The sequence below is a fragment of the Thunnus maccoyii genome, chromosome 18, assembly GCF_910596095.1.
Source record: "Thunnus maccoyii chromosome 18, fThuMac1.1, whole genome shotgun sequence".
In the NCBI taxonomy this organism is placed as follows: Eukaryota; Metazoa; Chordata; class Actinopteri; order Scombriformes; family Scombridae; genus Thunnus; species Thunnus maccoyii.
In genome coordinates, this window is record NC_056550.1 from 13,317,767 (window position 1) to 13,341,567 (window position 23,801).

The following is a 23,801-nucleotide window of genomic DNA, read 5'->3' on the forward strand; positions in this document are numbered from 1 at the left end:
CCGAAATGGCAAACAGTGAGCGAAACAAAAAGATCTTACTGGAACTACTGAAACTGCCGGACAACAGTGTGTGCGCTGACTGCGGTGTGCCTGGTAAGAACAATGTGCCGCGCCAAACAATGCACTGCTGATCCTTCAAGTTCATGTGCTAAAACTACATGCGTGGCTGCTATTTTTTATTTTAAACATGCATTGTTTAATATTTTATCAGAAAGTCTGCTTCATCAAATGTCTCAGCAAACAATTTTCAATTCGGGAAACGTTCCGTGAACGTTGCCTGAAGGGTAGGGGAGCGTTTGCCGGACGCTACAGCGAATATCACTTGAGGGTTATATTGGAAAGTTGTCTTAACTCTCCAGAATAACCCACAGGGAACGTTCCCTAAATGCTCTGTAAAGTTTCTTTTTAAAATAACCTTTAAAGAAAAGGTAGGGGAAATTATAACCTTCAGAGAACCTTTAAAGAACGTTACCAGAAGGTTATCTGATTACTGGGGTGTCAGTGCCAACACCCTAAAGATTTACCTTCTTCTTACTGCTTAAGTTTTTGTTATTATCAGTTACTTTTTTTCTTAAATCTGAAGCTAATTAGTCTCCATTGGTGGAAAAAATAACTCAGATGTCTTACTGAAGTGAAGTTACCATCACAACCATGTAAAAATACTCAATTAAAAGTAAAAGTAGCTATTGTATTACAAGCCAGTACTTCACGTATCAAGTGCAGTTCTGGAGAAAAAAATACAATCAATATGTTATCCATGTGTATGACATTATCAGACTAATGCTGATGTTGAGCATCAGTATTTATCTTGATCAGCATCATTTACTGTTGTGGCTAATGGACGTGGAGCTAGTTTGAACTACTTTAGATAGGCCTACAGTTCTTGAGTTTAGTCCTGTGGGCACCCTTTAAAGTATCACGAGATAAATCTGGGGGGTCATAAGATGATTTATTAAGTAAGAAAGAAAAAAATTAACTGGATAATTTTATCTGGTTGGATTTTGAACAGTTTAAGTTAAGTTTGGAGGGGAAATCTCTCTGTGGTGGAACTGCTAACAACTCATCAACATCTGAAATGTGACAAGGGCCCCCAACTAGACTTTTTTTGTAAGGGGCCAAAAGCCAAAAAGGTTGGGATGGTGTTGACATCTTAATCTGACATCAAAAAATGTATATAAAGTTGCAAAAAATGGATAGAGGTAAAGCAAAAATCGAAACTACTTGCGTAAATCTTCTTACTGTAGTTACTTCCTACCACTGTCTGGCTCACACTGTCACCTCCTCATTTATGTCAGTACAAAGTCTTGCGTTTGAATCCCTCCTCATCTGCACACGGCAGATCCGGGCTGGGCGTCCTACAAGCTGGGCTTGTTTGTGTGTCTGAACTGCTCTGGCGTCCATCGCAGCCTGTCCAACCGGGTCAAATCCATAAAACTGGACTTTTGGGAAGATGAGCTGGTGGAGGTATGGATTGCTTTGTCATGTCCCAACCTCTGTTATTGCTATGATAATATATTAGCTCAGTCAGTCAGAATCTTCCAGTGAGAGGACGAATCAGATGCGTCCATAACTAATCTTTATGTGTGTCTTTGTGGGACCCGGAAAGTTCATGAAATCCAATGGCAACGCCAGTGCCCGAGCTCTGTACGAGAAAGCTGTTCCAGCTTATTACTACCGGCCCCAACAAAATGACTGTGCGTAAGTATTTTTCCAAGGTGTTGATATCCTAAAGAAAACTGACTTTGTGACCACATCTGGTCTAGTGTGCCAATATTAATGAGCAATCACATACTGCTGACACAGCAGTACCACGTAAAGAGAAGTGCAACTATTGACTGTAGAAGTGAAATATGGATGAATTTCTGCTGCTAGATCAAAGGTTGATGAATCACGTTCTTGTAAAGCAAATATAAGTTGACTCTATGTTGACTCATTGCTGTAAAACTGTGTTTTGCATGTCTAAAATTATTTCACATTTACCCTTTAACCTCAGTGTCTTGAGAGAGCAGTGGATTCGGGCCAAATATGAAAGGACGGAATTCATAGGAGAAACCAAGTATCCACCTCTCTCTTATACCACAGGTGATATTTTCACAGTTTTGTTTATACACAGGTCTACTCTAGAGCATAGTATCTATCAGTCTGTTAGAGTAAAACTGATATAAACAATGTTGTTCCTCATACGCCTACAGAACTATGCAAGAAAAACCTGTCCTTTGCACAACAAAAGAGCCAGGAAGTGAAAATTGACAAGAATGTTTCTTTTTGTAACATGTTTGACCATGTGACCTAAACATACTCATTTTGTGTAAGACCTGTGTGAATCGAAGCATCTGTGACTTAGTAGATTTCTTGTATTTGTTCGTTCTAGGTTTCTTTGAAGGGATGCTGTGGAAGAAAGGGAAAGAGAACACGCAGTTTTTAAAGAGGAAGTTTGTGCTGTCAGAGAGAGAATTTACTCTGACCTACTACAACAAGGAAAATGTGAGTTCCCTGCAGCTCTGATACAGCTGAACTACGCTGTACGATACATGTATAAATATACGGCAGATATACATACATGCTGATAAACCTTTTGATCTACTTGAACAACTGTTTCCCCCATCAGACTAGAATCTCGTGTACATTTTTTTGCACATAAATTAAATATAATGATGATCTTGAAACAATTTAAATTCCTTAATTCCTTAAAAGTGGAGCTGAGATTAATATTCCTTATGTGTGTGATTTACAAGCATTTTTATTGACTGGATTTGATCTATGTTTCTTGTTAAAAGCATAAAATACAGCTATAAAGCAAAAACAGAAAAACAAACAGCAACATTTCAGTTAAATCCAGCTGTTGCATCCTTTCTACTGACACTGATGTCCACATCTATGTATTTTCGATCTAGGAGTCCAAAGGCCCTAAAGCTGTAATCCCTATCAAGGACCTGAATGCCACCTTTCAGCCAGAGAAGATTGGTCATCCTCACGGGCTGCAGCTCACCTACCAAGACGACAATCACACCAGGAGCCTCTATGTTTATCACGAGAGTCCTGAGGTGGGACTTGTTGACCATCAACAAGTATAAATAACAGTTAACTGGCAGGTCTTGTACTGATATAGTCATACAGTAGCTTTAGGTTTCTTCTTCTACTCTAGGAAATAGTCACATGGTACAACGCCATCCGTGCCGCTCGCTACGCGTACCTGAAGACGGCGTACCCGACTGGAAGCGATGAAGAAGTAAGCATTTAATGAATGTTACAAAGCTTCTCAAAATCTAATTAAAAAAAAAGTCTCGGTCACAGTCACCTTTCAGTTACCTCTGATTATTTAAAAGCTCAGTTTAGATGTTTTTAATGTTTTAAAGCCTAACATGTGTAACTTTACTTCTCCTCGTCAGCTGATACCAAAGATAACAAGAAACTACCTCAAAGAGGGATACATGGAAAAGACAGGGCCATTGGTAAGTTAAAGGACAAATAGTTGATAATATTCAAAGATACGTATCATTACTTTAGATTTATTTGTACATTTATTTATAATTTATTTCCACATTCACATTTAGCTGGGCGGTCAAGGCGCAGTCTTCACAACTGGAGTTGTTTTTGACAGTACTTTGTCTGAGTTGTATGCATGAGTGTGTGTGTGTTTCTGTTCCTCTTATATACGCACATACACCCTCGACATGAAAAGTTTTGTAAGAATGGATTGGTATGATAAAAGAGGATGAGAGAATGGAGCTGAGGTGGAAAATGTTGAAACTCTTTTTTTTTTGTGTGTGTGTGTGTTGACATTGAACATGTTTTAACAGCAAAAGGAGGCATTCAAAAAGAGATGGTTTATTTTGGACTCCCAAAATAGGAAGTTGTTCTACTTCAAAGGCAAGCTGGTGAGAACAAAACCTCTTCTCGTTTTAACCCTCTATGTTGTGTGCTGCTGTGATGTCGGAGGTTTTGAATTATGTTTGTTGCTTTGAACGCAGGATGCGGAGGAGTTGGGCGTCATTTTCATCGGCACGGAGAACAGCGGTTACTCTGTGAAGGAGTGTGTCCCAAAGCATACTCGGGGAAACAAGTGGAATTATGGTGTTTCCGTTGAGACGCCTGAGCGACAGTTTGTCTTCATGTGCGAACAGGAGAGGGAGCAAAAAGAGTGGCTGAACGCCCTCAGACAGGTCCTGTCCAGGCCCATGGCACCGCAGGATTATACCAGTAAGCAAGGCTGGGAAATAGTGCACACACAAGCACATATGAGTCATTCCTGTCATGTGAAAGCTTTAACTTGATGCATTTTTGGGTCTGTCTAGTGTATTTTGAAAAGATTTTATTATCTGAGGGGTGATGGAAATGTCAACACATCAAACTCCTTATTTTCCACATTGTATTCCAAGTTGAACACGTCTCATCTGCAGCCACATCACACAATATGACAGAAGTAAACAGCAACTTCAAGGGACACAAAGCTTTTCCCGGAAAGTGACGTTAAGTCTTTATCATTAGAATTAATCAGTAAATCCAATTTTTCTTCAAGCGAAGCAGAGCTGTATGTTGATTTCAGTTAGTTTAACAAACATTCTGTTCCTCTAAATCATATCTTAGTTCTTGCTCTTCCTGTTATTAATGATGTCTGTGCCTAAAGTCTGCAGAAAAAGATAAGTGCATCCTGTGTGATCACAGTCTTTCATATGATAATAGTTTTATATTTTTGACTACTACCTCTACAACCATGCAGGCGGCTCTGTGAGGTCCTTCTTAGTTACAGCAATACTTTGAGTTAATTTTAGCATGCTAACATGCTGATGTTTAGCAGGTATCACTATGTTCACTATTGGCTAATACTGGCTACTTAGCACTAAAGTAAGCTGAAGCTGATGGAAATGTCACTAATTGTGCAGGTATTTGGTTATAAACCAAGGTGTGGACAAAGTAGAATTTTGACCTGATGAAAAATCAGTGGATCACCAAAGTGATTACAGTTCATCCTGCGGTAACACAAATGTCTGAACCACATTTAATGGCTACCCATCCAATATTTAGAGATATTGATTTATTTCACAAAAAGCCCCCAAATGTCAATTTCACAGTGGCGCAAAAGGAAAAGCCAAAGAATCATCAAAGTTATCAGGATACATCGTCTAGAGGCCACGAGTGTCTGTGCAAAATCTTGTGCAGACATCCTGTAGATGTCGTGATATTTCGTTTGGATGAAAGCGGTGGGCTAACTGACACTGACAGTCAATAGAGCCATGTCACTAGTGTGGTTAATTACTCAGTTATCAGGTGAAAAATTTCCAGGTTTTACAGAGTTAGTCCAGGCTACGCAGACCTGTGTTCACATACAGTCCAGACAGAAAGTAAACCCACTCAACTTAAAGCTGAAACTTGGCACTTTAATGTAGGATCCATTACTTTATTTCAAATTGAAGAACCAAAAATGTGTAACTGTCCAAATACAAACATGATGCTGTTATTATACTCAACTTTTACATTATACTTCTGTTTCTCTTTCCAGTTGAAGCAAACATCAGGTATAAAAAATGAACTACTGAGACGTATGACAACAGGATGGCGATGAGACGACAGCAACGTTTGAAAACACAACTGACTGAAGTACAGCAGCAGAACAGATGAACAGTGACCTGCTGTCAGTACCGACTGGTCACCATGTCGCTCCCAGTATGGACTCCCATCATCTGTGTTGTAGGAAACCGTCGCACTGACTGCGCACTGTGGATTAAAGACTTCAATCCTCTCATTTCAACTGACAGTGGGTCTGTTGCTCAATCTCAGACTTTAAAACATATGGTATCATTATGTAAAATCCATTCTTAAATACCAAAAATGCACAAAAGATCACCACTGTTATATTGTAATAAAAGATACAATTTACAGTTACAATCATTGCATATCATCATACTGTTATTATACTGTTTCTGGATTTTTTATATTTTATATTTTCCAATGATTAATAAGTATATAGTTTTGCATTGGTGGTGAACATGTTTCATGACACTATGCTCAGGAAAAATAAATAATTAAAAAAAAAAAATAATGCGTGTGATTTTACTCATAGATTGCATAGACTCATATATTAAATGCATGCTGGATAACACTTTACCCATTGATCGACTTTATTATTTAATACCAGATATTATTCCCCCCATTTATAAAATATTTTTTAATTTTTTAAAATTCTGGTTTTACCATTTGGCAACATTTCTGATCTTATTGCAAATGAAAATTTGATGGTAAATCATTATTATCATACTGTAATACTTCCTTTAACATTAGCGTAACCATGATGGAGATGTGTTATATACTGTACATGTTGCCAGCCTTCCTCAATACCTCACAGTATTTTCTTTTCTCTCTTTAATCTAAAATTGTATTTTTTTAAAAGTAGATTAGCTGAGAGAGGAGAAGGACAAGATAAATTATTTCTCCCTGTATTTATTTCACTTATTTCCTTTTACACTGAAACACAAAATATGTTAAATACTTGATTTAATTTGATTCTGTCATGAACAACAAACACATCACACCAAATATTCACAAAACAAATAAAAAACGTGAGAAGAGAAAATCAAACAAAAAACTCAATCCAATATCAGAATCAGAATCTGTTTATTAGTATGAAAACATACAAATAATGTATCTTGGTGTTTGTTCCCACAAATGCAACATAGAAAAATAAAAACAGAACAAAAGTAAGGTAAGAATAATAATTAAATTGAAACTTCAAAATCTATTTACAGAATGGAATAGTGATAGGAAATTTAGGCATCCAGTAGCTCAATATGATAAATACACACAATAAAATAGAATAAGAATTAGTAATACACACAATAAAAATGAGCCTGTACAATAAGAAAAGGTGACTGCACCATATACATAAACTAAAGGCTTGAACTATAAAGTCCTGTATGTATGGAGATTGTTTACGCAGTAGGTGAATGTTTCCACAGTGAAAAAAGAATATGCAATGACATTAAATAAAGTGACTATAACAGTAATTAAAGTGACTATCATAGTAAGAAGAAGAGCAGAGCATCAGGCCCAGTACTCAACCCTCAACTTAGTTAATGCTGCCTCCCTAGCACACCACAGCATAGAAGAGAATGGCACCCACGGACTGATAAAACATCTGCACGAGTTTCCTACAGATGGTAAAGGACTCCACCCTCCTCAGGAAATAGAGCCGTTGCTATTGACTGTACAAAGGAAATATGGACTGTACTATGGACAAAGAAATGAAGTGTATGAAATATATGAAGGTGACAAAAGCAAAAAATAAAATACTTAAATTATGTAACAGTGGAGGTTGAATGCAATGCACAATGCTGAGTCCAGTTTCATGAAACATCTGAAAGTGACATGTGCAGGGATGAAATGAGGGATGTGAACTGTAAAGTCCAGTTTCATTTATTTAGTAGACCAACAGCTTCTGGAAAGAAGTGTCTTCTGGTGGAGGTTTTTAGGGATCTTTTCCTGAGGACCAGACTTGCAAAGACAAAATGCAGTTCTTCATTCTGGCAGGTGAGGGCAGCATAAAGCGTTTTTAAATTTCAAGGTGAAGTTTGTTCCGTACGGCTTGCTGTAGTTGCCGGGGAAGTGGAGGTCAGGCATGCTCATGAAACATCCGCTGCGAAATGCCATGCAAGCGGCAAAAAGAGTATGAATTACATGTAATTACAGACATACGCGCTACAGAGGACTTCTTAAATTGCATTTCAGCTGAACCGAGAAGTCGCAAGTTGAAAAGAAGCGCGTAAAAAACACAAAGAGGCTCCGAAAGCTGTCCGTCCGTTTTGTCCTACAAAGGCGGCGAGAATCTGACAGCGGCAGCGCTTCACTGCGCAGGCCTGACATTAGGTAAACTGCTGGAGGTGGACGGCATCCAGAGGACTACATGAAACAATAAAGACTGTCATCTCTGCAGAAGGAAGCGAGCTGAAACATGAGGAAGGACGTGAGGATACTACTTGTAGGGGAACGTAAGTAGCTGAAGTCTTTAATCTCAAGGCGGCTGAATGATTTATTAGCTAAAATGCTACCAGTGAAAGAGCTAAGTGGCTAACTTGCAGCTAGCAGATGCTCTCATTGAATCTAACAACATAACAGGAGTGTGATTATATGTGCAGTGAGGGGCTGGTTAGTTTATTCCACTGTCAGAGTCACACACAGTGACTGAGAGTTAAACAAAAACTGTGATTAGTATAAATATCTTCTGCTGCTTTGACTTCTATCTGGTGTTGATACCTAATTAATATCACATGGTACATGATGGTTGTCTCAAATGCATTCAGCCTGCTACTTTTCATAACTAGACATAATCAGAGGTCGAGTATATATATGATAAAAATCACAATTTCTCACAATCATAAATCCCTCAAGCCCAAGGTGACATCTATAAATGGCTTGTATTATCTGACCAACAGTCCAAAACCCAAATATTTTCAGTTTACTATGACATAAGATGAAGAAGAGCTGCAATTCCCTGCAACTGTGAAGCTGGAACTAGGAAATATTTGGCGTTTTGACTGCTAAATGACTTAAACTATTAATGAATTATCAAAATAGTTGCACATGATCTCATGTTGATCGACTAACCGATAAATCAACTAAAGGTTTCAGCTCTAATTTGCACAGAGATGCAAAACAATGGGTATATAGTTTATTTCAAGAACTCTTAAACCAAGAAAAAAAGCAACAGATCCCGTCCTCCCTAACTGTGTTTCACCTGGTCTGTTTGTTCTCTTTAAAGATCATGTGTTGTCGGTACTATTTATATTTCAGCTGTGGCTATGCAGGATGGCCTACATGGCCACATTAGGCAGGTTGGTACTGACTGTTACTGAGAGGTGCAGCCAAAATGCTACGTGCCTACTTCAGTGTTGTTGAAGTTCAGTAAGGTGCAGACTAAGGGGTTACCCGTAGAGCTGCAACGATTAGTCGATCAACAGAAAATTAATTGCTTAACTATTTTGATCATTGATGAATGATTTGAGTAATTTTTAATCTGCTCCAGACTATTAAATGCGAATATCTTCTGGTTTCTTTATTCCTCTATGATAGTGAACTGAATATTTGTAGGTTGTGGACTGTTTGTCGGGGCAGAACAATACATTTTAGGTTGCATCTTAGAATTTGGAAAACATTGATAAATAATTTTCACTATTTTCTGCTATTTTATAGACCAAACAACTAATCAATTAATTGATCAACAGTGAAAATAATGAGTTGCAGGTAGATACTCAGCTAGCCTGTTGAGACACTGAGGAGCAAGAAATACTTCCTATAATCCTCCAAACCACAAAAAGTTCTGGCTGTTAAAACATCCATCTTACTTTGGCCTTTTCACTGTTAATCTATGTGTATAAATATTGTTGTGTGATGGATGGAGGTGTTGTTGTTTTTGATGCTCCCTTTGTGATTTTGTTTTTGCAATATTGGAGCTTCTTATTCGTAAATTGTGAGGGAATGTGGCAAAATCATAATACTTCTGTAGTTTATGTGGTATATTTTGATGTGGTCGCCCATCACTACAACTGAATAAATGTAGAGGATTCACTGAAATAAATTTATTTGTCCTATTATGGAGTTCTGCGTTTTCCTGAGCAAGAAATGAAAACCCTGGAAAATTGTAGAGTTAATGCACTTACAGAACAATAACACTGCAACTCTTTGTTCACTCTATCTATCATAGACCTAATTGCAGATCATTTTTCTTCACCCTGTATTGTGGCTTCGTTCTGTGCTCATTTGAGAACTACTAACTCTCTTCAGCTGCTCATATCTGTGCCTCATCACCTAACACATTACCCAGACCTCTCAAAGAAAATGGTAGAGAGGTGTTAATGCCCATATTGTCTGCAAAAGATGTATGCAATGCCAGATTGTAATAAAGATGTTTTTCCTGTGCACATACAGCCAAGGTGGGGAAGACATCGCTGATCATGTCTCTGGTCAGTGAGGAGTTTCCTGATGAGGTATGTATCAACAGACCATCTTATACATCCTGATTGTATACAAAGAGATTGGACAATTAATGCTGTAGATGTTGTTGTTCAGACATGTCAGAATCATGAGGTAGAATGAAACACAAATATACGTCTGATATGTATCGAAGCTCGCTTGTTGTCAGCAGTTGAGATCTTATGTCTTCTGTCTTTCAGGTTCCTCTCCGAGCTGAGGAGATCACCATCCCAGCTGATGTCACCCCAGAGAGGGTGCCCACACACATTGTGGACTACTCAGGTATTTGCTATATAAAGTCCAAATCCCTTAAAGGAGGGACATGTCTAATGACCTTGTATTGATAGAATTAAAATGATTTCGTGACACTAATATTTGAGAGCATATAAAACATTGTACCGTTTTGACACATTTAGAGGCAGAACAGTCAGATGAGCAGCTGTATCAAGAAATATCCAAGGTTGGTTTGACTTAATTTTTACTCTCACCCGGTCTCGTAATGTCTGATACCCATGTATGTCATATGTACACAGAGAGCTAATATTTCTATTTCTCCTTACAGGCAAATGTTATCTGCATAGTTTACTCAGTCAACAACAAGAAGTCAATTGAAAAGGTGAGCATGGACTCAGAACTGTTCTCACAACTGCAGTATGTCTGGAATTTGAAGCAGTAACGCTGCACACGCTGGTCATTTAATCTGTGAAAATGAATTTGTGTTTGTAATGAGTGTTTGCCTGGCTAAAGTGTTTGATGTCGTGTTTTCCTCCCCTAGGTGACAAGCCACTGGATTCCCCTCATAAATGACAGAACGGACAAGGATAGCAGGTGTGTGTGTGTGTGTGTGTGTGTGTGTGTGTGTGTGTGTGTGTGTGTGTTGTGTGTCTATTCCCTGGTGCTGTGTCTGCAAGCTGATTAAGCCCTTTATGTTAAAATGAGCAGATCTGGCTTTTACTTGCTCTTTATGGTCTGTCCCATCGTCACTGAGCATGCTTTCTGATTGTAATTCTGATTGATTTGTAGCACATTATCTGAAAGTTTTTGCTAACAATGTCGTCATTCGGCCACAAAGAAACAATATCAGCTGGAGTGTGAGATATAAAGACTCATACTGTAGATATCGTCAGTGTTGATATCATTCTAGGTTTTCATTTAAAGGGATCAGCCCTCTCATTAAGTCTTATATGTTTGTTTAAACTGGTGGGGTCAGTAGTCCAGTTGTTGAAACCAGTAGCAAGTTTTGAAATCACTGAGCGATGGGAACAACAGTTAAGTTAACTGAATGATTCATCAGTGTGTTTTTATGCCAAGTAATTTTTGTAAACTGAATATACATTTGCTTGGTGTGCTTCATTAAGCTGTTTTTGTGATTTTATGAGAACATAATGTAGTAATTAATGGCGTTACTGCAGGGTACCATTGATCCTTGTGGGGAACAAGTCTGACCTGGTGGAACACAGCAGCATGGAGACCATCCTGCCAATCATGAACCAATACCAGGATATTGAGACTTGTGTAGAGGTAAGAGATCAATATAAACACATCCACACCACCCATGTATATATAAACACCTTTTTAGATCCATTCAGTCAGGGCTATTTAGAAGTCCCACCCGGTTAAATGTCAAAGCAAACTTTGATGAAGCACTGGAGAGAGATGAAGTGGCAAACGATACGTGAAAGGCTCACCGGCTGTCAGAGCGAGGCTGGTTGTGTGCAGGACAGATCGGCCCCCAGCTGCTCTCGGGCTGCAGTCCAGCTCCTGACTCCACTTACACGCTGACTGAGTCATTAATAGATTTATATCACTGAACCCTGAGTGCCGAGGCCAAGGCCCGCCAACTGACTGACTGCGAGTGTGTTGAGAGGCTTGGTTGTTATGAAGGAAGCTGGCCTCTGTCTGCATTACAGTTCAATTCAAATTTCCCTCTGTGGCATGAGACGGCTGAGTTATTCCCTCCTCAGCCAGATTAGTTACAAGGATAAAAGAAGGAGATGGGGAGGACGTGAGGGAAGGCACATACAAGTGGAAACAGTTTGGGGACAGTCACATATGTGAGCCAGCAGTGTTCGACCAGGCCCCTGGGGTGGTTTTATGTCCTGCTTTCATTTATAGTTTGTTCTGTGCTGCTTCATCAACACCGTGTTTGGTCACTGACTCTTTATTAACACACTGAATCATAATACATAATTGTGCTCCAGACACGCCGTCGCTCAGGGCATTCATTCGCACATGTGCTCTTTGTTTCCTCAGTGCTCTGCCAAAAACCTGAAGAACATCTCTGAGCTGTTCTACTACGCCCAGAAAGCTGTTCTCCACCCAACGGGACCCCTGTACTGCCCAGAGGAGAAGGAGGTGAGGTCTACACTGTAGATGCAAGTCATTTCCATCAACTGCCAAACATCGCACTAGTTATACAAGTGTATAATTGTCACACTTGAAGATGGTTGATTATATTTGACCGCCTCAATGGATGCATTTCTTCTGTATTACAGCTGAAGCCGTCTTGCATCAAGGCTCTAACTAGAATCTTTAAAGTGTCTGACCTGGACAATGACGGCATCCTTAACGACAATGAGCTCAACTTCTTCCAGGTAATGTTTCTCCACTTAAAAGTGTAACTGTCAACATAATTTTCACAACAACATAAGAGTTCCAGATAGTGGAACTTTTCATCACAAACACAACTCAGAGGATCTGATTGGTATCAAGACTGGTTTAGGGAGGCATGTTTAGACTTGAAGCAGACCTGAAAAAAATGTTTGTTTTTTGCTTTTGGTTAAATGTATCACTTGGTGTGTTTTTGTATGTAGAGAACGTGTTTCAACACACCACTGGCGCCTCAGGCTTTAGAAGATGTAAAGAATGTGGTCAGGAGGAACATGACAGATGGAGTCAAGGACAACGGACTCACACTTAAAGGTCAGACACTCTTTCCTCCCTCCTCCTCCTCTTCATTATTTCATTACTCACATTCATGTCCTCTTCTTTTCATCATTGTCACTTCTTCCATCAGTCGCTGGCCACTAACCCCATCTCTTTCCCTGCCTCATTGGTTTTCTTGCAGGCTTCCTGTTCTTACACACCCTCTTCATACAGCGAGGTCGACACGAGACCACCTGGACCGTGCTGAGGAGGTTCGGTTATGACGACGACCTGGAACTCACACAGGAATACCTGTTCCCCATGTAAGTGAGGCATTTGTGTTTATATATGTGTTTTATACACAATAATATCTTTATGTATTCATTATTCGTCATATAAATGTCAGGTTCCTCTTTTTCTATGAGCTATTTGCAGTTGACAGTTGACATAATTTCCTCTCTGTTGCTACAATGTTCTGCTCCTCTATATGACCTGAAGTGATTTAGACACATTGTTTCCTCTACTTGTGCTGCCAGTTTAAGTAAATTTGTGACTCAGGGATCCTCGGTCTGTACTCTGGATCTTTTTTGTTAAATGAGTGTTTCTCTCTGTCCCCTTTCTTCCAGGATAAAGATCCCCCCAGACTGCACCACAGAGCTTAACCACAACGCTTACCTCTTCCTTCAGAGTGTCTTTGACAAGCATGACAAAGTGAGTGGTCAGACATCTCATTTTTTCCCCTGTTGTTGAACATGCATGCTTTATTTATTTAAAAATACGGTTTTTATTTTTCTAGGATTAAACTAACATAAAAATAACGATGTCTTATTGATAATAGGATTTTTGTTAATGCTTTTTACAAGTCTGCCACGTCTTTGTATGTCTAAGGAGAATCCGAAGTTGGTTAAAGTTGTGTTTCGATGTACGTGCAGGACAGAGACTGTGCGCTGTCGCCTGAGGAGGTGAGAGACTTGTTCAAAGTGTTTCCCTACATGCCGTGGGGTCCGGATGTCAACAACACGGTCTGCACTAACGATCAGGGATGGATCACATACCAGGGATACCTCTCCCAGTGGACGTGAGTGTGGAACATGCCTATTAATACACACACACACACACACACACACATACATTCATAGTTGGACGTGCATCATTATGTAAAACACAGATTATGTTACATATCACACACACATGTAAATCTCAAGCTCTCATACTGTCAGACTCATTACTATCATGTGTCTTATCTTATGTGTTTCCTGTGCTAGGTTAACAACATATCTAGATGTACAGCGTAGTTTGGAGTACTTAGGTTACCTGGGTTACTCTATCATCTATGAACAGGAGTCCCAAGCAGCAGCCATTACAGGTAAGAGAATGTAACTCCATTCAACTCTCTTCTGGTGTTTTATTCACAGCAGCACTGTAACAAAAACTAGAAGTAAATAATAGTAGACACATAATAGACGCTTGAGAAGTTTATTGCAAAAGATATATATTCAAGTTACTGCATGTTGCTACTGTTCATGTATAATCTTGCCTGTTCTTTCAGTGACCCGTAACAAGCGCATCGATCTGCAGAAGAAACAAACCCAGCGCAGCGTCTTCCGCTGCAACGTCTTGGGGGCTCGGGACAGCGGGAAGAGCGGCTTCCTCCAAACTTTCCTGGGCAAGAACCTGCAGGTTAGTGGAATAATGGGGCGCAATCCTTCTTAAGGTCCTGTTAAACTGGTATTTTCATCCTATTTTTTCACTCAGTTTAATTGGCTATCGCTTCTATAGGGCAAAGGCTTACATTTATATCACATCTCAAGTGACTTTCCCAAACCAAAACAAAGTAACTTTGGTCCACTTTAGCTAGAAAACAGATATAATAACTTGCAAAGACTGCATACTTTAGACTGATGGATATGCAGCAGACTAAGGTTTATAAAGACATCTTAAGCAGTAGTGCACACCTCCACTGAAGTTTTTTAGTGTGTAAGCTTGATCCACCTTTGCATTGACCAAAGACTGTGTGTAATTTAGTAAACTTCCAGAGTTGGAACTACTCTGATACATGATTATTATTGACCGTGTTTATTTTCCACCACAGCAACAGAGGCGAATTAGAGAAGATCACAAGTCCCTCTATGCCATCAGCACGACCTATGTTTATGGTCAGGAGAAGTACCTGCTGGTAAGGACTATTTACTGAGAGGAATCCTCTTACAGTATCATCTGCTCTTTGGATTACTGTTACATATTCTGAGTATTACACTTTACTATTTATCAGCATTAGTTCACTGCAAAATGTTAATCCCTCCATCTGCACGCTGTCTCTCTGTCTGTCCCCCGTTTTTATCTGCGCACTACTAGCTCCATGAGGTGATGCCAGATTTTGACTTCCTGTCAGAGGCGGACCTGGCCTGTGACGTGGTCTGCCTGGTGTATGACATCAACAATCCACGCTCTTTCGAATACTGCGCCAAAGTATACAAGGTGTGTAACTTGAGTATGTTCCTCACTTTCTCCTGATTTTCACAGGAAGGGAAAACGCTGTTCAGTTTTACAGAGACGCACCGAGGCTTGTAAGCTCCGCTGTAAACAGTGTAACCGGTTACATTGAACGGTTGTGTTTTGCAGCAATACTTCATCGACAGCAAGACGCCATGCGTGGTGATAGCTGCCAAGTCGGACCTGCACGAAGTACGGCAGCACTACAGCCTCTCGCCGCACGAGTTCTGCCGTAAACATAAGCTCCACCCACCCCAGCCGTTCACATGCAACATAACCAACGCACCCACCAAGGACATCTATACTAGACTCACCACCATGGCCATGTATCCGTGAGTATTGAACCTCTTTGTGGTCTCATTTAGATTACCCTGTATACTCCTGTCAGTCCTGAGTCCTTGACCTTTCCCATCTCAGAGTGTCTTTCCACGTTTACCTTTCCCCCTGGATGTATGTATCAGGCCGTGACATGTTGCACTTAGTATTCAAAGGTTACAGCATAGGAAATTTTAAAAAAGTGAACGTCTACATGTTGTGTAACATGTTTAGAGAAGTTAGAAGCTGGGCTCAGTGCTTGAATTTTGGTGTGTCAATAAATGAGGACTTTGGTTTCCTGACCTTGTAACCAAGCAGTCAAAACAAATGAAATGCATACTTAAGGTCTGTTCTGTGAAAGTTGCGTCTCTGTGTGTCCCTGCTTGCAATTCTTTGATGTTAATCCTTCGACTTTAAAGAGCTTGTAGAGTGTCTTAACTCCTCAAAGCCCTCTCATCAGATTAGATTTCAGAGTAGATTAATCAGCACTAAGTGGGGCTTGCCCACTAAATCTCATTTTAGCTGCCCAGGAATCCCGTTGTCTAAATTATGAAACCATTGGATCTACTGCACTCTAGGGCAGGAGTTTGAGTAGCGGTGCTTTGAATGAAAGAAAACTGTTTGTTGAGTCAGGGCGGAAGCTCGCCTCTCAGTAAAGAGTTGGAGTCCTGATTGAAGTTGAATCCTGGCCCAAAATTGAAAAGGAAGAAGTTATTTAAAGGATAACTTTTTAGAATTTTTCAGGTCTGTCTTAAAACAGTTAGGTGTCCATATGAACACTGAAAGAGGTTTTTCCTCCTGTTCATACTGGCTATTAAAAGTGATGGGACCAAAATCCACAGTGTGTCCACGCAGTCATTTTGTACAAAAATGCATTTAAAAGTTTATGTGAATCTTATATGAGACTTCAGCAGTCTGAGTTAGTCTTATCAAGTTGATATCTGCCACATTTACAGTCTTTTTAGCATCAAATTCCCTCTTTGTGTTTCCTCGGACAGTGTTTCCTTGTTGAGCTGCGGTGGAAGTATTGTAACAAAAAGAGGGCATTAAATTTTGGCATTAAATAGACTGTAATGTTGAAAGATATCTACTTGATTTGACTCATTGAACGGCTGAAGCTTCATATTAGCTTCAGATAAACTTTGAAATACATTTTTGCATGTAACTATTTCAGTGTTCATTTGGGCACCTGACTATTGTTTTAAGAAAAAAAAATGGAAATCCCTTAAGCTGTCAACCCAGTGCTTCTTAAATACAATGTTTTAATACAGTTAGATTCCTCAAAGACCAGAGCTGAAGTATAACGTGAATGAAACTGGTCTTCTTTGTTGATAGTGGTGTTTGGATGCTTTATGATCACAGCTGCTGATCTAAGTGTAGCCAAATATTTTTTTTGTTTACCACAAGATAAGCAGATTATAGTTGCTGTTGGTCCTAGAAAGGTTTCAGCGGTCAGAGCCAAAAATTAGACAGATTTTGCAAATTTTTTAATTTATCCATTGTTGTTGTGAATGTTCCCTTCTTTCTTTGTAGTTTCCTTCTCCTTACAACTCCTTGTATTTAATTTCCTTTAAGCTTTAGACTTGATTATAGATATTTGCTCGTCTATACTTTGATTGAAGTAATAGAGTGGAGGAGGTGGCGGTAAATTGCAGCTTGGAGAATATCCTTTTGATCTAGCCTAGAGGTTAAACATGGTTGAGGCTTTTATCTACCTGGCTTTGGCCTCCTCCTCCTATGTAGGTATGTATGTATGTGTGTGTTATTTAGTGCGTGTTGTCTTTGTATGGTGGTGAATACACGCATTTTTGTGTGTCTTTCCGCAGCCACGCCCGTCTCCGCTGCATGTGCGCCTGCAACAGGTGCACCTATTGCCTGTGTCAGAACCTCCTCAAGTTGGAGCTGCTGCGCAATATTAAGGCCCAACTCCGCAGGGTCATTTTCAACAGGTTCATACATAGAATAAGCTCTAGTCTTTTAACATAGCCTCATTCCTCCTCCTCTCTCTCTGTCTCCCACCCTCGGGCTAGACCTCCAGGATGGGTTACAGAGAGGCTACTTTTTCCACCCAAGCGCTCTAATACTGGTGATGGTGACCGCTCCTCTGCTTTCCTTCAGTGCTCTCCAGTGGTCAAGTTTACACTGCATATCCACTGCAGGGAAAAAGGGAATATTAAATGTTGGTGGGGATTAAGTGTTTTGCTCAGCTGCACCTCAGAAAGGTCAACCATCTGTCCTAGAGGTCATTGTTTCAGCTAACTGACTAGCGAAACAAATCAGAACTCATGTCTGTGTGGATCTTTTTTACATGTTGCTTCCCACCCGCATGTGAAGCAACATGCGAAGCATCAAAAGTGAGCTGAGATTTCATTCACTTCCTTTGTCATATACTCAAAAACCCATCAGTCATTTTCGGTGTCTTGGTCTCTGCTTCAGCTCCAGACAGCCCACCCGTTCACTGTACAGTCTGACACAGCGAAGTGTGACCATGCTGTGCCAGTTAACACCCAGGCTGCTAGCCAGGGAGGTAACCGTGTGTTGGGACCCGCATGAAAAATGCATGATTGTGATTTGCATGTACAGTGCTCACTAAATTCCCAATATTGACCTCCATACATAACACAAACATGTCAAGAAGTTGGAAACTGGAAATATTTCAATTTCATTCGGAGGATTTTTTTTTTGTATTCTGGATAGTTTGCTTTTAAAACTTGTTTTGTGGAATGTTATAATGGCATAAATAACTATAATAAACCATTACGATGTTATTCAGCCATTTATTCCTGATTGATGCTGAGAAAATAGTTACAAAACAAGTTTTATGTGGTAAAAATGAATCATTTTGCTGACTTGTGTTGGCTCCATCCTGTCCTCCAGTGGATATGCAAGCTGTAAATCTTGACTAAGCATATCATTTGCATAGAAAATGACAGAAACACAACCATTTTCTCTGGTTTGTGCTTCATTCAAACTGAAAACCTCAGTGAAATCTGCATGTGTGCATGTTTGACATGTCACTTCTTTTCAATCACATACAATTCTCAAAATTCTTCCTGTGTCTTGATTTCTTTTTTTTTTGGCACTAACCTTCATCAATTATACATAAAATGCTTGATTGATTGATTATCTATGATGTTTTCAGTCTCACTTTGTCATTTCCATCCGTAAACCCTGAAGTCTATAACCACAGGAGACACTTTATTTTGAAAAGCACAGGTCTTACATTAATTGCGTCTACCAATTAAAACCCTTTTGTTTACTGGTTCTCCTGTGGATTTAGACCTCAGAAATTAATATTACTGACTGATGTTTCAAATCAAAATGTTTTCCTTTGATGTTTAAATTGATTGTATTGTACTGTACCAACCACCCTGTCATTTCATCCTGTTTTTTTTTTTTTTTCCTATCTTCCTGTCTTTGTGTTTTTCCTTCCACTCTGTAGGTGTTCACACAAACGTTTTTGGCTGCCCCTCTGCCTCTTCCTCTTGCATGCGTTCACCCTCTGCTAATCTGCCTGCTGCTTCTTGTAGCATGGCTCACCTGTTCTCTACCTCTCTGGGTAACCAAAGGCATGCCTCGGTCCTTAGCAAAATATCGCCATCTACTGGCAGCTGGGAATAGTTTTCTCATCTGTCCAATCTCTACAGTAAAGAGAGCTTGGTGTGCTTAATAAGATGGAAGAGTTTTACTGGACCCCTAAGCAGGGTTTGAATGGCTGTTTTTATGGTGTTGGATTGGGCTGTAGTTTGTTGTGTGTTTGCTGATTTTGGCTGATTTTTTATAATGATGCGTGTGGACGTTCATGGACCCAGGCAGAGCTGCATAGTGTGTCATTCAGCACTAACCCTTTGTGTTGTTGATGCCTTTATAATCTCTGGGAGATGTTGATACTATTAATAGCATGACACTTTAACAGGCTAGCTGTGGCAGTTACAAGAGACCGGCACACCACATTGAATGCCAAGCGTTGTTTTGGAAAAGTGTGTTGGGTGACTGGGTTAGATAACACTGCCTACATTTTTTTAATATATATAGTGTTAATTCCTTGAAAAAAAACTTCCTAGAACAACAAGCAGCAGTAGTTAGGAGGGCAGTGTCCAGAGCCACAGTGGTCAAACAGATACATTAAAGGGGACCTCTTATGCTTTTCCTTGTTTTCAGTCATATATATATATATAATGTTACAGCGTTGGATGTTCATATTAAATGTGGCCAAAGTGTCAAATAATGAGGGGCTGAACTGAGGGGCTGCATAAAGGACCAGTTTAAGATTTTTTGACTCTAGTGGAGTCCAAAAATAAAAATATAGAGTTGAATATGAGCATAATAGGTCCTCTTTAAATGAGCAAGAAATGCTTTTCCTTTCTCTTTCATTTTTGTCATTTTTGTAAAGCCACTTGAGAAACCAAATTTTTAAGTGAAAGCTGATGCAGAGGGAATGAAACGTAAGAGTTCCTAGTTACTTTTATTGGTTTGCACTTTGATTTGTTACTTATGAAAAAAAACAGCTGCCAGACAATGCATGTAAAATATGCGAGGTAATTTATCAACAGTGAAAGTAGGAAAAAACTGTCAAACTGAATGAAGACAAATTGGATATTACAATATTTCCAAAGAGTCTCCCATTAACTGGCGACAGAGAGACTCTAGAAGTGGCTCAACGTTTCCACTCTGGCTGCCATGTGGTGTGTACAGTCTGTATTTGCGGTATGTGTGTGTGTGTGTCTGGCTTTTCATTGTTTGAAGTGTATAGTGATATTTGATTGGGTATGGTTGCAGTCATGGTTGAGCTTGTGCTTCAGAGGTTTTAGTCGGTGATTGCAGTTCTTACTATCGGGGTTGGGTAGAGCTGGAGGATACTGATTAAATAAGACATTACAGTAATATTCTATCATTAACAGACAGTATTTTTGGTAAAGCTATTGATGCCTTTAATCTATACATTTAATAGAAACCTCCAAAAATCATCAGTATAAATCTCATTTAGCTATTTATGATTTGGGCACAATATCAATTTTGTTTTGACTTGCTGTTTATAATATAATGTTCATAATGTTGCTGTTTATAATGGGGTGATAATTTGAGCTTGGCTGTACTCTGAAAAGAAATTTAAACAAGAAAAAATGCTGTAAATCATTATTACTAATGTTAATGAAGATATACTGTAGTGCAAAAGTAAGTACAGGTATTAATTTCCTCACTCACTCACTCACTTATGATATAATGACATCCAAATCCCAGATAATATCTAGTGTCACATAATGGCGTCTATTATATTGATGCATCTCCCAGCTCTACCTACTGTATTTAAGTGTGTGTGTTTGTGTGTGTGAGCACACCCAGGGCCACTGTGTGACTGGGTGACTGTGTGTGTGTGTGTGTATAAGGCTGCTGGGCTGGGTGGAGGCTGTGGGGGGATACCTGCTGTCGGAGGAGGATATCAGACTGACTCAGCGGGTTTCAGCTGTCTCCAACGTGGAGGGGTCCATCTTTATGGAGGCCTCTGCGGAGCAGCTAATTCCCTCAGACAGGTAAAGGCAGAAACTCCATCCACCAGGAGAAGGATGTTCTATTTTTGTTCAGGACGAACGGGCGAGGACGCTTCGTTACACGTTACTACACGATACACTGAAAGGTTGTAGAGAGACGTAACGGAAGTTAAAGGCTGCTAGAGAGCACGAGTGACTGATGTTGGAGCTAAATAATGTTGTATGCAGGTTTCTCTGCTGATGCTACCGGAGTACACAGGTACTGGTCTTGTAGGTTCCACTGTAAACCCGTCAGTGCTGCTGGATGGAATTCATTTGCATATAACACTTTCTTCTTTGCTGTCTCCTTCATTGCCTTTTCCTTAAGCTTGCCTTTGTTGCAGTCTATGTAGTTCCTCAGTGTGTGTTTTCTTACCAGGTCAACTGGTAGGGCAGGTGATAACCCAGTTTTAATAATCAGTTGGTTTTGTGCCTACCAGTGCAAACTAGAGCAGCTGCTTCCTATAGACCTCTCCTCCTTTTCACCCAACTGCTGTGTTGTTTGGTCCTGTTTCCCAAAACCAAACCAAATGTCAAGAGAAAGCACATGTTCCTGTTTGAAGCTGGTATCACAGATATTCATCATTTACAGTCCTGATTCAGGAAGTTTTCTCTGAAGAGGGCACATGACTTTGCTTTGTCATTTGGCAACTCATCCCGCTGTGGTTTTACAAATGTAGAAAATATGGCACAACTCATTTTTTGTTGTTTTTTTTATATGCTGCTCCCTCTTTTCTTTCATTTTTTTTTTTTTTTTACCCCTCACCTGCTATCTGCCTTTTTTCTCTCGCTACTTTTTCACAGGCACATGGCTCAGGCGGACCTGAAGAACTCAACCTTCTGGCTGAGAGCGAGCGTCGGTGCCACAGTGTTCGCCGTGCTGGGCTTCGCCATGTACAGAGCACTTCTCAAGCAGCGGTGATCAGACAGCATGAGACATCAACTTCCTCCCCGGTCCCTCAGTTGACTCTGCTCCTTTCATCCTACCTGAAAGACTCAAAAGACTGGCTGACCAACCAACCAACCAACCTGGCCCATTGCCTCAGCCCCCAACTCCACCTTGTCCCCCCTTCACTCCAAACAAGAGCAAGAAACAAATGAGCTAAATCATTAAGCATATAAAAAGTACATTTTATATGTATTAAAAACTGAAGAGTCATTCTTCTGTGATTTTTAGTTTTTTTTTGTTTTTGTTTAGGGGGGGGAAAGGGCAGATTATTTTTGAAATATCACTCGTCTATCAGCCGATTTATAAAATGCTGACTTTCTGTGATCTGTTGGTCTAGGCTAGTCCAGGTCGGTCACTGGATGTTTTCAGCCAACGGTCATAAACCAGTCCGCTTTTTGTTTTCTCTCAGGTCAGTATTATTAGTCAGATGGTTGGACACCAGAGAGAAAGAGAGAGAGAGAGGCAGCCATATACAGAAACACCACAAAGGGACTTAAATCTGTTTATAGATGTGTATATGCAGTATATTATGTATGTATTCCCCAAGAATTTTAGGATCGGACCCCTTTAGACAGCATCACAAGCCAGAAGGAGAGCTTCAAAAAAATCGACCGGGAGCAGCTCTTCACACCTACAAGAGGAGTCGGAACAAACAGCGCTACATCTAACACTAGAAAGGTCATGGATGTCATGCACTTGTTTATTTTGTGTGTTAATTTATTAACCTGTTTCTTTGTTTTCTAGTCTGTTTTTTTGAGTGCTTTACGCTGCACCACATGAAACAGATGGAGGGCATTTTTCATGTATTTTTTGTATTTAGTATTATCAAAGCTATCCTCATGGTGTATGACTATCTGCTTCTGTTTTTATTTTAATTTTTTTTCTGGTTTTCAATTAGAGCTTTGTCCCTCATTATATTTTTATGATATTAGAGGCACTATAGAGCAAGAGATTACGCTATTAACAACAGCCAGTCAGTGCACCTCTCCCACCTTAAAACTATCAAAGTGTTTCTTCTCATTCTTCTCTTTTCCAGCATTTACAATAAAGAATTGTATGATCTGGCACAACTGTATGCGTGTTATTGGGTGAGATGACAGCTAATTTCACAGCAACAAAAGAGAATAAAATGGTTTTAAATATCTGTAATAAATGACATTTACACCCATTGACGTCACTGTGTCCTTGTATCCTTGAGAAGAGCATTTCAAAAGTAGATGTGTAAAACGCACGACTGCAGTTTTTGTGCCTAACCGGGAGTTCTGTGAAGCAGAATAGGGAAGTGAGTGTGTGATGTGGGCTGTGAACGATACTGCTCTTAGCGTAAGAGAGGAGGAAGTCACAGGTAGACTAACTTGACACTACCGGCAGTCACAGTGTAAAATGATCATCTGAGGGACAACATGTCAATAGATGAGAAGCTGTTGTTTGAGGGTTTCTTGCAGAAAAGAAAAGATACTCTGGTAAGTTGCAAGCTGTCTTTAAACTAATTTGAACATATGCTTAATACGCTAATAAAAAGTGCATTTGGTTGTCATCCATCTATATTTTTTATCCCTATAGAAAATAATATGGGTGACGTATTGGTTCAGGCTTCAAAACACAACCTTGTTCTTTTATACCAAGAAGAACGGCAACGCTGTGAGTAGATATTTACTGTGATAATTAAAGTTTCACATTAGTGCTTT

The 23,801-nt window shown here is 39.8% G+C and overlaps 2 protein-coding genes across 6 annotated transcripts; both read left to right on the forward strand.

Moving 5' to 3' along the window:
- Positions 1-5: 5 nt before the first annotated feature.
- On the forward strand, positions 6-5,749 carry adap2 (ArfGAP with dual PH domains 2). Its single transcript, XM_042392148.1, has 11 exons — positions 6-93; positions 1,340-1,464; positions 1,607-1,698; positions 1,994-2,082; positions 2,372-2,484; positions 2,895-3,044; positions 3,146-3,229; positions 3,390-3,452; positions 3,801-3,878; positions 3,972-4,200; positions 5,501-5,749. Exons 1-11 carry the CDS (start codon positions 6-8, stop codon positions 5,527-5,529), a joined length of 1,140 nt encoding a protein of 379 aa, XP_042248082.1. The 3' UTR covers positions 5,530-5,749.
- Positions 5,750-7,566: 1,817 nt separating this feature from the next.
- On the forward strand, positions 7,567-23,285 carry rhot1a (ras homolog family member T1a). 5 transcript variants are annotated; one of them, XM_042392107.1, is made up of 21 exons: positions 7,567-7,982; positions 9,919-9,977; positions 10,164-10,245; positions 10,380-10,423; positions 10,526-10,579; positions 10,739-10,791; positions 11,376-11,484; positions 12,217-12,318; positions 12,459-12,557; positions 12,777-12,885; positions 13,031-13,151; positions 13,455-13,539; positions 13,761-13,906; positions 14,094-14,194; positions 14,378-14,508; positions 14,921-15,004; positions 15,184-15,306; positions 15,451-15,653; positions 17,463-17,585; positions 21,024-21,167; positions 21,969-23,285. In XM_042392107.1, exons 1-21 carry the CDS (start codon positions 7,946-7,948, stop codon positions 22,084-22,086), a joined length of 2,127 nt encoding a protein of 708 aa, XP_042248041.1. In that variant the 5' UTR covers positions 7,567-7,945; the 3' UTR covers positions 22,087-23,285. The 5 variants fall into 5 exon arrangements, with proteins under 5 accessions (XP_042248041.1, XP_042248037.1, XP_042248038.1 ...); XM_042392103.1 differs by lacking the exon at positions 17,463-17,585 and adding an exon at positions 18,073-18,159; XM_042392104.1 differs by lacking the exon at positions 21,024-21,167.
- Positions 23,286-23,801: the final 516 nt, after the last annotated feature.

Excerpts from the sequence above, each read along its gene's own strand:
- adap2 (XM_042392148.1), top strand. The coding sequence starts at position 6 with ATGGCAAACAGTGAGCGAAACAAAAAGATCTTACTGGAACTACTGAAA. Across the intron at positions 94-1,339 it reads CGCTGACTGCGGTGTGCCTG|ATCCGGGCTGGGCGTCCTAC; the intron begins GTAAGAACAATG and ends TGCACACGGCAG. Across the intron at positions 1,465-1,606 it reads GGGAAGATGAGCTGGTGGAG|TTCATGAAATCCAATGGCAA; the intron begins GTATGGATTGCT and ends GGACCCGGAAAG.
- rhot1a (XM_042392107.1), top strand. The coding sequence starts at position 7,946 with ATGAGGAAGGACGTGAGGATACTACTTGTAGGGGAAC. Across the intron at positions 10,424-10,525 it reads TGTATCAAGAAATATCCAAG|GCAAATGTTATCTGCATAGT; the intron begins GTTGGTTTGACT and ends TTCTCCTTACAG. Across the intron at positions 15,307-15,450 it reads ACTGCGCCAAAGTATACAAG|CAATACTTCATCGACAGCAA; the intron begins GTGTGTAACTTG and ends TGTGTTTTGCAG.